At 42.7% G+C, this 14059-nt stretch overlaps 1 protein-coding gene and 1 long non-coding RNA gene across 3 annotated transcripts in view; one reads left to right on the forward strand and one right to left on the reverse strand.

The window, feature by feature from the left end:
• Window positions 1-1419, forward strand: part of LOC108445579 — a 2489-nt gene extending 1070 nt beyond the window's left edge. The window contains exon 2 of the long non-coding RNA XR_001860492.1: window positions 592-1419. This is a non-coding gene — a long non-coding RNA (uncharacterized LOC108445579). The remainder of the gene's footprint in view (window positions 1-591) is intronic.
• A 528-nt stretch (window positions 1420-1947) lies between these two features.
• ASPSCR1 (ASPSCR1, UBX domain containing tether for SLC2A4) overlaps window positions 1948-14059 on the reverse strand; it is a 36676-nt gene continuing 24564 nt past the window's right edge. For both annotated transcript variants that reach the window (XM_008630856.2, XM_017729846.1), the window contains exons 11-14: window positions 5738-5789; window positions 4957-5026; window positions 4442-4629; window positions 1948-3076 (exon numbers count right to left, since the gene is read on the reverse strand). In XM_008630856.2, the coding sequence (XP_008629078.1) occupies window positions 3063-3076; window positions 4442-4629; window positions 4957-5026; window positions 5738-5789 (324 nt within the window). In that variant the 3' untranslated portion in view covers window positions 1948-3062. The remainder of the gene's footprint in view (window positions 3077-4441; window positions 4630-4956; window positions 5027-5737; window positions 5790-14059) is intronic.

Raw genomic sequence — 14059 nt, forward strand, 5'->3', positions numbered from 1 at the left:
GTGTGGTGGGCCCCTGCCCCCCCCTGCCGCTGGCACTCTGCAGGCTGTAGGATCAGCCATAGCTAGCAGTCCTTTTCTCAGGAACAGCTGTGACAGGCAGAGGCTCAGTAGGTCACTGTACACTTTGAGCTAGGAGCTATCAGGGTCATCCCTCAGGACACCAGCCACTTGGAAACCCCACAAAAATGCAGTTTTAGTACATATTCTGGTAACAGTACCAGCTTAAGCAGTCCCCAGCTCTCGGCACTGCAGCTTCTCAGCTGAGACAACTGTTCAGCTGTACAACACGTGCAATGAAGGAACTGACCTAGTTCAGCCTTCAGCCCCACAATCATTGGTTAAAAAAAGGCAATTACAAAAGTAAAAGCAAGTGATACTACCGTTGAATGTCCTAAAACCCTAGGGATGAGTTCACCTACTATAGCAGAAGCAATACTGAAACAAAACCAGCTCGTCAGGTATCTGCAGGTACTGTTCTGCAGTAGGGCAGGAATCCTTGTAGCAAGTACCTTAGCGAAGAGGCCACAGTTTTAAATGTGGGGGCATCTTACCCCCTTAAAGAATTCACTCCTGCTTTCTTGCCTTTTCCAGTTTCAGATCCTCATCTCTGCCTCCAACTGAAACAGCAGTCCTAAAGTCGCTGCCCTAAAAAGGCTCAAGTTCCCTTCCCTGACAACACAGAGAAGAGAACTGCTGATGTGGACATCCACAGTAAAGCAGCAATTGAATAGCAGCAGCAGCTAAAAGTAACTCTTTGTATAGGGAAGGGGAATAAGACCTCTTGTCTAGCTATTGAAGGTAGCAATTTTTCATTCTTGTGGTTAAATTGGGTTTGATGCACAGCTGAGTTACACAAGGGAGGAGCATGGGCAGAACTGCCTGAGGGAACAGTCAGCAATGTAAAGCCCCTACACTTAACCCATGAAACTGCCCCAGGAATACTGGTATTGTTGCTTGTGTCCCTAAACTTGTTTTCCCATGTCAGGTGCTTGCAGGGGATAGTTATGGTGCTAATCCTTTACAAAAACTGACAGAACTAAAACACCTAAGCAAATCAGCTAAGCAGATTGTACTATTTGATGTCACCTGTGCCCTTCAGAAAAATAAGGACTAGCACATCTGAAGGCACACTGCAACTTCCTCCCAACCACACTGCTTCTGCATATTCTAATCCTGGGAATAAAAAACACCAGCACAGGTATTTCACTGCTTATCATTAGCAATAGCTCTTGGTTTCTCCACAGGGATATCCTGTATAAATTCAACAAGGCAGCTCTAGCTACCGTCTACCTCTGATTTGTGTGACATGAATAAGCCTGATAACAGCACCTGAACGAAGATACTGACAGTCCTATGGAGTACAGGCTCAGCCCACACTTAATCCTCTAAAGAGTAATAAACTTTATTATTTGAATGGTTTTTCAGGTCTGCTGTGGTATGTCTTTTATAGGCTGTCAAGTGGCAGAAGGGCTTGCTTTCCACAGGGAGGATTTAGTACAGGAGCTGTACACAGCGCTCTCACATTCCCACTGCCAGTGGCCACACACGTTCCCTGTTTACCTTTGGGTGTCATATAAGAAATCAATCAACTTTTTTGCTAAAGCATTCTTTGCTCCTTCTGCTTTGAGTCTCCTTTTTCCTCTTCCACCTTTCTTTCATGCCTCCCCCTCCCTCCAAGTTTCTTCAAAGCATCTCTGTGAGCATTTGGAAGTAATTAGACCTGAAGGGAAATGTTGTCCAGGCAGGGAGACAATGACAAGTGCCAGGAACCCAGGGTGCCCTTTCTAGCCACTTTGAAGCTCATTCAGATGGTACAAAGCTCCGTTTTGCTTTGTTGAAAAAAAATGGGAGGAAGGGAACGAGTCATGACAGGCGTATTGAAAAGAGAGCAGGTTCCTGTGAACTGACAGACACACCAAGTGCCAGGGCAAGAAACTATCAAAGGGACTGACCAAAAGGGCTCCCATGGCCACTCTGCTTTATTACATCTACAAATTGTGCAGATGCACACGTAGTGCAGGGAGGAAACAAGGAAAATGGAAAACACGGTATTACTGTACCATGGAAGCCCAGCTCTCCGCAGACCACTGATCCGTGGAGAAGACTTCAAATAAAACCCAGCACCATGACTGCCGTGCCACTACAGAGTTCATCTCCAGCATAAGGGCAATTCTAACCAATAATCATCCCCTTACGATGTCTGCAGGAGACAAAGATCCGGACTGGGCCTTTTCCCTGTACATTAACTGCGGTGCAGAGCACAGCTACCCTGCTCTGGGAATACTCAGGCCACCAATCAACTGTCATTTGAAGAGACCCTTTAAGTGGATGGTTTCTTCCTTGCTGTAATTAATTACTGATGGTAGTTATACACAGTGAAAATAAAACTAGAGCTTAGGGCAGAAACATGCTCAACAGGCATTCCATGAACTTGTATTCCTTGTTGACAAGATTCTGGCAACTGAACACAATACAAGTGCAGCAGCCCAAGAGCTTCACGGGAAAGGCTGATCTGAACTGGTTTAAGTGACTTAAATGCTTCCTCTTCATTCATTTTCCAGCCATCTATGTCCAGCATTATCAGCAGCACTAACCCTCCTCGCTAAGAAGCAGAAAAAGTCTTGTTCTAGGCACCACTTAATAATTATAGGTAAAGCTGGACCAGATTGTATCTTGCTGCTAGAATACTGGCAGCTAGACTCAAGTCATCTCTGAAGGTGGAACTGGGAGGAGTTGAATTTAAAAATACAGATAGGAACAAAGTCCTTTGCAGAAAGTATATAGGAATCATGTCCCCCTTAATTCTCTATTCTTATTATTTGCATGCAAGAAACCTTAAATTTAACCTCTAACCTTGCTTCTGTAGTCACAAAGACCACAAACAGGCCTTCCACTCCTCCACCAGGTGCAACTGACATCTGAAATAGCCATTCTCTCTTTATAACTAATGTTCATACAGATTAGATCTCTCCAGGGCCACCAACACATCTTACACATCCTTAGTGAGTTTGTGGAGAAAAGGGCACAGCTGATAGCTCGGTGATCCAGCAACCCAGGATGCTTCATCTCTTTCCACCTACAAAATAAACATGGTACCATTAAAACACATAACATGTAATTAGCACTTACTCATTTCTCAATAACATGATCTGGTAGCTGAGGGTTCTAGTCACTGCTGTGCTCAGGCAGCATTGGGGACCACAAGAGAGCACCTGGGGAGATGAAATGGTAAATACATCACAACTTTCAGAGCAGGGAACTTCATCCTTCATTTTATTAACATGTGGCTTAGAGTATACTATTGACCTTTCATACCAGCTGTTAAATGGGAAACCTGCACAGGTAGGTGAGATGATATTTTGTACTTTATCCAGATAATCTTGGGAAACAAAACTATTTCAAGTGCAATGCTTCAAACATACTCCAGTATGGAAATGGGAAGCAGTGAAGATCCTGTTTCCCACTGCATCAGCATCTCAGCACCAATCTAAGCCAGACCAGCCACAGCAGGGAAACACACTGGCCCACTGTTTGCAGCCTTCACACCTTACCCTCTGCTTGCTGGAACTGATAGCCCCACACTATCTTCCAGAAACAAATACTAACATTCTCATCCAGGAAGTTAACATCTGGCATTATTAGCCAGGTGACTCCATATAAGAATTACTAGGTTTGTTGTCGTTAAAGGAGCTGACTGTCTCTTTTTTTTTTTTTCTCCCTTTTTTTTCTCTTCCTTCTCCCCCCCCACCCCCCATCTTTGCCACTGCATCAAAAAGTGAGTATTGCCAATTGTTTAATTCAGGAATTCTTCTTCTAATTACTTCATATTTTGTATAAAGTCTTGTCTAAAATACACACATAAGCCATTTGTTCTGGGACTAAAAACAAGGTTGCAGTTTTCTGACCAGGATAAAACAAGAGAAAAGTCATAATGGACACCTGGTTGCAATCTTAATTATGGAAAACCACTACTGGTTTGCAGTGAAGATTAAAAAAAGAAAGACCAACTAAAAAATTCAAGAGAAATAAAAGTACTAAAACAGACTACAGCAGCAAAAGGAAAGTTATGTCAAAGATATAACGGATTACATGGGCCCAGATTACATGGGTATGTAGAATATCCTGCCTGTTAGTATTTGAACTACACTGGCAGGGATAAGAGCTCAGCACATCAAGCCCAGAACACAGTTTAAAATGCTGCAAGCATATGGTTTAGGCATCAGACTTCCCAATGTTCAGAGTCCGCATTCAGATACTTCTCCGGTGAAGGCTGAGGTTCAAGTCACAAACAAATTTGTGACTGACAAGAACCAAATGTCCTGCAAGCATAAACTGACATCTGCAACAATACCACCAATATACAACACGTTTGGCAGAGAGGAGACTGCCTTTTGGGGCAGCTCAGAATGAGCAGAGCTCTTCTCCTCTGATTCATTGATACCTGGAAGCTTCAGCCATTTGGGTATTTTCCCTGGGGCCTTTCTCAATACTTGTGGAGCTCCCTGGGTGCTGGCTGCTTCTGGTTGCTCAATAGTCTTCTTGTCACTTCCCGCTTCTGGTTCAGATAGGGATGGAGCCACTGATGCTAAAGTTGATGAAGCAGAAGGAACTAATGATCTGGACAAACATCTGAGAAAGGAAATAAGCACGTAGAATTAAACTTCATTTTTCATAATAGCCCCCTGTACCACCACCACCTTTAAACTTTTAAAGTTAGATTGAAAAGGCTCTTCTTTTTCCAATACAGAAGCACTAGTATTTACTTAAGTCACTGAAATCCTACTTTGCGAAGGACTCACAAAGCTGTGAAGTCAAGTATGACAGTATGATTGTTTCTGGAGAGAAGGAAGTCTTAGTATCTTTAAAGCACATTTCTTTGTAGTAAGATGGGCTCGTTTCATGCTTCCCATTCCTGAAATACTAAGGCATTTGCAACTCTATTCAGCCCCAACATACCTGGCTACTAATAAATCAGCTGCAGAAGGAGAAACTGCAGAGCTCAGCAGGTCCGATTTCAGGTAACAAGCTGTTTAGAAGTGAAACCAAATCACTTATTTGGTAACAGAGACATCAATCACCACAATATCACATAGCTCTCAGCTCAAAAAGTACCTGCTGTATACTTCAGTAAACCTACATCACCTTCCCCCAAATGACACAGGACATTACTAAACCATGCCAGTTTCTTTCACAATTCAGAGGTGCTCTATTTCATCATTCAAACCTCAAGATCTTGACATTTTCTTTCAGCGCTCACTGCATCTTAGAAACTTTTCTGTGAAGTCAGAGCATACTTTGGTCTCTGGGAGAAACAGGAATTCTAAGCATAAACCAGAGATGCGAAAGAACCAAAGATCTGTTCTACCATCTCCAGCCAGTCCACTACCACAGGAGGTCTGCAAAAGCATTTCATAGACATTTGTCTAATTAACATTCTGAACAGCAGGATTTTTTTTTCCTACAGAGTCATTCTTCTATCATTCTTGATCCCACAGCAGACAATGCCTACTCCCCAGCCTATCAAATCCCACAAAAAAGGTACAATGTCTACATCTGTGCTAAAGCTAACTGACCAAACCAGCTCTGAAGAGCTTTAGCCAGTCAAAATGGGGACATTCGCCAGCATTCTCAAGGACTGCAGTTTCTTTTGTCAGAGGAACTCTGCCAGTAAGGATGTAATACTGGGTCTACTACAGGAACTATACAGTCAGCTGAAGGAGAGAGGAAACGCACTCACCCCTGCACTCCTCAGATCCAAAATGAATGACAGCAGTTGGAAAAAGTTTAGCCTGCAGCAAAAGGGGATAAGAAGGTATCACTGTCTATAGATGCTTTCACAGTTCACTGTGAACATTAAAGGCAGGTTAGACAGCTACAGACAAATTCATGTAGTTCAAGCCAAGGCCACTGAACCATCTGTAATTCAGGAAAACCTAAACTTGTGCAGAGCACAGGCCACTCAGAGTACAACATGAAGGAAAATTTTATGATCTGTTCTACCAAACAGGTGATGAGACCTCTACAGCAAGTGCTCACTGCAGCAACGCCCTGCCATGCCTTCTCCTCTGTGCCCATATCCCAGGCCATTGTATTGCACCCACATTCTGCACTGCTGAGCAGATAACATGAATATGATGAAGAATCTTCTAAGACCTGAGTGGCTGACAGCAAGAAAAGAAAAATCCAGCTATGCCCTCCCAGAATCTATTCTATACCACTGTATTACATTTACACCCTGTCTCTAGTTGAAATTTATCTAGTTTCACCACCTTTCCAGGATGAAGTATTTCCTTTCATGAATCCAACCTGAATTCCTAGTTCCTACTTATCAGTACAATTGCCATATTCAAATTTTTTTTTCTATCCAGTGGGTTTGGTGGTTATTTTTTTTTCCTTTTATTTCAATAGAAGTTCCTGTAATTTGTGTCCATTTCCTCTTGTCCTTTTACAGGGCACTACTAAGAACTCTGGCCCATATCCCTTGCTGTTTCACATCTATTTTACTACACACATTGACCCCCCAGAGCTTCTTTCTTCCAGGCTGAACAACCTTGACTATCTCTTGGCCTCTCCCCGTATGTCAGATGCAGGTCCCTTCATTATCTTTCGGTCCTTTTCTGGGCACCAGAAAAACTGTAAAATTGGACTCACACACCCCCGGTTCAACTAAGGAATCACAAATGCACCTGTAGGTATAAAGGAGGGACCTACCTACTCTGCCACCTACAGTGACCACAGTGTCACACCACACCTTCAAAAAAACTCAGTGATACATTACAAAGCACTACACCACCACATCCAGTGGTCCATCCAAGTGCTCCCAAGGGAAATGCAGAGCAAGAGAGTCAAAGTTATTAAATTTCATGCTAAAAACAGACACTACTGCAAGCTCAGGCTTAGATTTTTAAAAGGGTATGATACGCAGAAGATTAATGTGAGATGGCATAACCAGCTGTACCAGAAAGGATTCTGAAAAAATAACCATTGTATTTATTACCTGCATTATATGCCAGTATAATGCCTTATAAAGAATAACTAGCTGAAACAATTCTGTTAAGCTTTTAGGAAGCCTTGTACTAAGAGACGGGTAAAGAAACCTAGTCATCGTGGTGTAAAAGAGGCAAGTACCACTATAGCCAGAAACTGTACAGCAAATGTTAATTAATGATCTACATTCTCCCTGGCAAAATAGTAACACTAAACTTGTCACACTGATCCAATAAATAAATAACCAGATAAAAGCAAATCACTGCTCCACTCATGCATACTTGGGAACTGTGCAGGGCGGACTGACTGCTCTGGAGTTTTCCTGAGCCTCTGTTGCCACCATCAGCCCAATCTGGATACTGGAATGATGGTCCTTGGACCCAATCCAGCACAGCAATTACCGGAACTCAACAGAACCCTGATCTTCACAGAGGAGGCTATGGACTGCTGCCTAACAAGGAGACTAGTAAAATTGTATTAACTGAAGGCAAAATGAAATAGCTTCACCTCTCTTCCTGCCTACAATCATCATATGGTATTACACATTTTTTGGACATTAATCCAGAGGCTATAGGAGACTGTCTGATGCAGCACAGCCAAGCACATCACGCTAGGCTGAAACAGGAGACATTTATCGCTCTACTCCAAGACTCAGCTCCTGCTAAAGCACTCAGGCGAACTCACATCTTTGAACTGACATTTTAGCAAAATAATTATTTATCAGGTCTTTTAACAATTCGTTCCCCAGTCAACAGGGCCTAAGGTTGCCTGCTCCAGTCACAAAGACAGCTCTCCATAAACTTTTTTAATTGAAAAGTACCAGACGTGGTTTAGAAAAAAACTCTCACAAGAGCTTTGATGTTTCCACAACATTCGTCTATTTAGGAAATGGGTGCCTTAAAAAGGGCCCCCCCCCAACACACATACACTCAAGCCCTTTTACACACAACATCCTTTTCATGCCAGCTGCAAGATTGAAAATGAGGTTTTTGTAGTGTGTTAGTGTTGGAATTTTTTAATAACCTCCCCTCTCTTTTTTTTGCCTCCCAACCAATTATCTTGGTAAATAATTAACATTCTGAAGGAGATAAGTAAGCACAAAAACTCGGAGCTCAAAGCCCTTTAGTTCAAAGCCCTGCCCTTTTCTCTTCGTTTCTCTGCTGCTGCCACTGAAACTTCCTTGTCAATCAAGCTCTGGGCACACACATCAAAGCCGCATGTGGGAATGGCCCCAAGGGGTCAGAGAAAATTCATGGCAGGGCCTGTGTGAGGCACAAAGAGAGAAAGAGAGTGAGAAACACAGACCAAGAGCTAGACAGACTCACTCGACCAACAAACACACAGACAGACTGTGCCCCAATATAAACCTCTACCCTATTTACTCACAGGTCGTCAAATAACCATAGTTCTCAGTTTCAGGATCCACGTCCACAACCATTTCCCACTGCTGGCAAAACATCAGTCCAAATGTTTCAGTTCAAAATCTTAATTGAAAGAAACTTAAAGGAGCTAGATGGCAGCCCTCAAGTACACAGACTGTAATGTCCTTCCCATGGCTCCTTTCCCTGCATCCTTATCCTTTCCTAGGGGTCAGCCAACACAGAGTCCCCTCTTGCCAAACCTCCATCCAGTAAGTTATTTTTCTTCAATTCAAACAGACTACTGGCTCATGCACAGAACGCTTGGTCTAGCTTCTTTTGTGTGGAACTGTCAGGTACCACCCCAATCCCAGCACTCCCTGAGGGTTCAGCACAGAAGGCAGCTAGCTACACCTCACCCAGGAATTCTCTAGCCAGTCACTGGCAGGACCTAATGCTGTCACAGAGTTTTTATCATCTGTAAGTATTTAAATCAGCAGCAATTTCACATTAAAAAATAAAGGCAGGCCAGTAGAATGATCCCACTGTTCAAGGACTGTCTTAGCATAAAGATGAGAAGGTTTTAATAGATTCTGTCCAGGAAAACATATGAGGCCAAAGTCAATGCCTTTAGCATTCTCTAACACGCCTAAGAATGTAACGATCAAACACTAGACATGTTGAGCTTTTGACGGGGTACCCTTCCTCAGACTAGGGTAAGAGAGCAGAGGAGGCTGCTGTTCTGCTAAGTTCTTTATTTCATAGTCTCACAGCTTTCTTGAAGGCAGAGTTCAAAGGGGGTTACATGATAAAGACAAGCAGCAACAACAAACAGCAGGCAGAAAACAGCTGCTTCTTCTATATGCTCTATATATTTTTTCTTACAGAAGTGTGGATTATATTTGCTAATTGACCAGTAAGAATAATACACGATTCTAGTTTTCCTTTTTCTAACTTATCCTGGTCTAACAGTCGTAAGTCTTACACAAGTGTTACATAGGTATTACACAGATTTGCGTATACAGTTTCTATCAGTTCTTACTGTTTATGTGAACACACTATCTAAAAAATGTGAACAGTGTAATTCTATCTATATTTTGTCTAAAGTAAAGGATTCTGTGAAAAGGCAACACTGCTGCAGCAAGAACTGTGTTTAAGGTCTCTGCTGCAGCTTTTTAATGTTTAAGGCACTCAGCATATATTTCTACTAAAAGTTAAAAAAAATCTATATTTCTATTTCACTTTGGTGTGGCTTCACGTATCTCAACTTGTCTAAAGGTTTTAATTCAACCCCTGTGCTTTGGCTTCCCTCTGGGCCTGAATCCAGAGGAGCTTTCACTCCAACATAGACAGACCATCACCGAAAAACTGTATTCTCAAGTCAGCTGTTCTAATGTCTGCAGTTGTTCTAATGTATCTGCCAATTTCTAGAAGAACAACTTTGCAGTTCTTCACTTCACTGCATAGGGTTCTTACAAGAACATCTGTCAATCAGAACAGATTTTGAGAACTTGTAGAATCACACTGAGCCTGCCAGACTGACCAAAAGAATCAAAGGATGTTTGAAACAAGTAACTCAAAAAGCTCCACTCACTTATATGCAGAAAATTACTACAATAGGACTGAGCCAACAGCCAGTTACTACACTCCAACACCCAGCATTTCTCTTCCTTGCTGCTTTGATTTCCAGCCAAAGAAACTGCCATTCTGACTGGGGAAATAGATGCTATTAATCTATTGAATTATAATGTTCAAATCACACTGCGCAAGGCATATTTACAACATACAGTCAGATTTACTACACCAACACCTAGAAATTCAACTGAAAATAGTGTTCCATTGTGCAATTACATAGATGCGATGTAAATAAAAGTATTTTGAGTTTGTGGGTTGGTTTTTTTGTGGCTTTCCTTTTTTGTTTCAGTTTTTTGGGGCTTTTCTTTTTTATAGAGACAAAAAATTGAGACCTAAAGAGATTAAATAACTTATTCAAGGTCACACAGGATGGCAGCAGCAGAAATGAGAACTAAGCACGTAAGTCTCCAGAGCCCCATCAAAGATCATAATCACAGGACAGCTTTCTTCTGAAGGGATTAGAAAGTCACTGAGGCAAGGAGAAAAGAAAGTCAATGTCCTGCCTATTACCTCCTCATTTAATAAGCATCATGCCAAATGAACTGTTCCTCAGATTTTAAAAAGATGTAACACAGCTTCATCCATTTACTTAGTTACAGTTGCAGAAGTTTAAATGAAAACTTTCTATTTCAGAGATCTGAAGTGGTACCAGCCTGTTACTCATAAAGCCACATTTAGTCTGAAACTATGCAGCTGAGTAACTCCGGTTTTACTCAGAGATAGCGAACAGTTACTCGGACACTGTGGTGGTGAGCGTGGTTTGTGACAGCACAGCATCGTGGCTGTGGAGTGGCACACTGGGGCTGCTGCATCTCACATTCCATGATAAAAATATCCACATTAGAACAACAGTCCCTTGTGAATCCAGCTATGATAGAGCAGAGAAACATTTCTGCTTTGTTCTACTACATGTTTTAGTAACTTGTTCTCTAGAACACAGAAAATAGTTCAGGCAGAACCCTCCCCAAATAACATCTCAATACTTCCTCTTTCTCAGACATACATATGCAAAAAAATCCTAGAACAGAGCATTGTAGATGATGTACATTATTCCCGGGCAGTTGTTCTCTTCCCTGACAGAGCGATGCTGTCAGACCAGGCAGAAGCTGCTGTTGAAGGGAACTCGCAGCTGCCAGAAGGAGCAGCATTCTTTCCGTTACACAATCTGAGAAGATCAGAGTGCCACAGGTCTGCTGTTAGACTGATGTTAGGAAGATGAATAAGAAAATAAGCACTTCAAAGGAACACACGCATGGAAGGAGAAACCCAAGCTACCAACATGAAATACTGCATAGTACACACACCCCAAACACATAAACTAACTCTTGGAAAATTCAACTGGAAAGCCGGTGGATCAAAAGTTTCTCCAGCACGACTGCACAGCATTGCTGAAACAGAAATAAACACCACAGTCATGGTGAAAGCGGCAGATCAAGTGGTTCATGTTGTTTATAACCTGAGAACAAAGCTGCCCAATGTGGACTTCAACTGCCAGAGGAGATGGATATTCCGTGGCCAACATGGGGAGGGTCTGATCCAGCTAAGGCAGGGGACCTTTAAAATTCATAAGGCAAAGATAAGATTTGAAAACACTGTTCTGAGAAGGCTACTTATGAAGGAATCCAGGTATAAAGGAGCATTCATTGAGACCTTGATAGCTGAGATCAGAAAGATCTGGCCTTCAAAACTGACAGTAGCAGTGAACATTTTGGGCAGGATTTCCACTCCGAATTCAGTTGTGCAAGGAACCTCTCACTGGAACCAAAGAACCCAGCTGTCCTCAAAGCCATCATCATGAGGCAAGCATGGGCAGTCTCTGCAAGTGTAAGTAACAGACCTCACCACAAAGAGAAGGTGAGATTGCTGCCAAATGCAGTCAGATGATAAAATCCTGGATGGAGAAGACTAAGACTTTTAGGTGAATGCCATCCTCTGTGCTGGATGAATTTCAGTATTAATTGCAATTTTCTTTGCTAGTGAGTGCAATAACCACAAGGCCTGCCACAGGAAATGCCTCTGATGGACTGACTCTGATGAAGTAATTTTTTCTGAAATTGCATTCAGACTCTTGCCAAAAAGAGGCGGCTTCGTACTGCCTTAGCCGTAGTCAGGTTCACTGAACAAGCATGCCAGACATACTGCCCAAACTGGCATTAACAAATAGGATATGGAAAGAGAACCAAAGGCAAAGAAAGGAACAAACAGCTCATCTGGATTTCTGCCTCATGGTATGCGACAGAGGAAACACCCACTGCACTCTAAGATCTGACTAGAAGACCGAAATATTTATGTGGAAGCCTGTGGATTCCTTCAGCTCCTCTGTAGACAGAGGATGGCCTCCTGCCCTCTCTGCTGCCTCGACTTTTCCAGTGACTGGTACTCCTACTTTCTGCTAACTCTTTCCTAATATTAACTCAGCAATCAATGATTTTTTTTTCCAATAACCCACCCCAGATACACACTACAAACTTCCTGTTTCTGGGAGTAAAAGAAGCTAAGAAGCAACTCTGAAAAGCTCAGACAGCCTAGAAAAAACACAAACAAGCCACTGGAGCTATAAGGAACCCAAAGCCAAGTGCTACAACAGGGAAGTCTGCGGTTGATCAGTTCTGGAGAGCAAAACATTACAAAACACTTCAAGGGACATGAAGAGAAGGCCGCCAGCAAAAACAGCAACAACAAAAAAATCAAAGTAATGCCTTGAAGTCTTTATGGGTTCCAAAAACACCACACTGCTGCCAATCTGTGTGTTCACTATACTGTAAATACACACAGATTTTGGGAAAATTCACTTCAGACAGTTCTTTCGGTCCAAGTATCTTGGCAAACAAGTCAACAACATTTGTCTTTTTTCCTGGTTTTGCTTGCAGCGTAAAGGTTCTCCCTTCATTGTAAGCGATCAAATGTAATGAATGTGGTGCCAAGCTTGTCAGCGTGAATGGAGGGAGATGGTGGAAAGAGCAGAAGTATTGGTAATATGGTACTCCACCATCTGTAGTCACTCCTGTTATTGGCTTCAGCACACATTTCAGTAATTTATAAATATTTGAATGCTCCAATGTGCTCACATGACTGCCTCAGACATCATCCATTTTTCCTTACCAACAACACCAAAGTAGTCTCTAGAGCAGAGGATAGCCTACTGCTAATTTAGGACCTGGGATAACACAAAAATTAAATGTTGAAAAAAAATCCAGAATGGCTAGATACACCACAGTAGTACCTGCCTTGGAAAAATCAAGAGTCAGGTTATGTGCAGGCATCTCTGCAGGGGGAGCACATCAGGTGCCAAGCATCCCAAGAGGCCACTGCTAACATGACTGACATGCAGCATTTGGGGCAAAAGTGGCAAATTTTGGCAGTTGCATGATACAGCCTGAACCCTTAAAGAGATGTATTACCACTAAAGACAAACTTCCTCCCAAACCTTTCACACATCCTCCAAACCCAACAAAGATACATCAAAAAACTTGAGCAATTAGTTATACCGTTACTTTACCCGAGCTCTCTTTTTCCGATGAGGTCCAGAAGAACTGCATACTCCACAGCACTTCATTCACATTCGCATCCTATGCACCACAACACTGTTATTCCAGAACAAGCCTTCTCACTACAGGGGTGCTGGGCACTGCCAGGTCACCTTAGAGCAAAGCTCCTCTTTCCCCAGCCCCAAAGCCACATTATTTTACAAAGTACCTTAACAACTTCCCTCCTATCTTTACAGAGCAGCTTTGTCTTTTCACCTCCCTCCTTCCAGATCAGGGAACAGAAGGGGAGCTCTGACTAAAATACAAGATGTTTCCCTTCCACAGACCACAGGATAAATGAAAAGGGAACAATCTCCACAACCCCCCCTGCACAGAGCCTAGCCCCATCCAGGGCACAGTCAGGCACTGCAGCCTGCTCTACACTCTCGGTCTTGCAGCCAATGGAGACCCTTGGCCCACACAAACCTCTTCCCAGACGGAAGATTTCTCAGCTTCGAAGGCCACAACCTCAGGTGAGAAGCAGTGAGCGGGTCCCACTCCCAGCACTGCCCCTCCTACCCCAGCACCACAAACATTCACTCTTTCATTCCT

Source organism: Corvus brachyrhynchos, unplaced genomic scaffold (assembly GCF_000691975.1).
Source record: "Corvus brachyrhynchos isolate BGI_N302 unplaced genomic scaffold, ASM69197v1 scaffold340, whole genome shotgun sequence".
In the NCBI taxonomy this organism is placed as follows: domain Eukaryota; kingdom Metazoa; phylum Chordata; class Aves; order Passeriformes; family Corvidae; genus Corvus; species Corvus brachyrhynchos.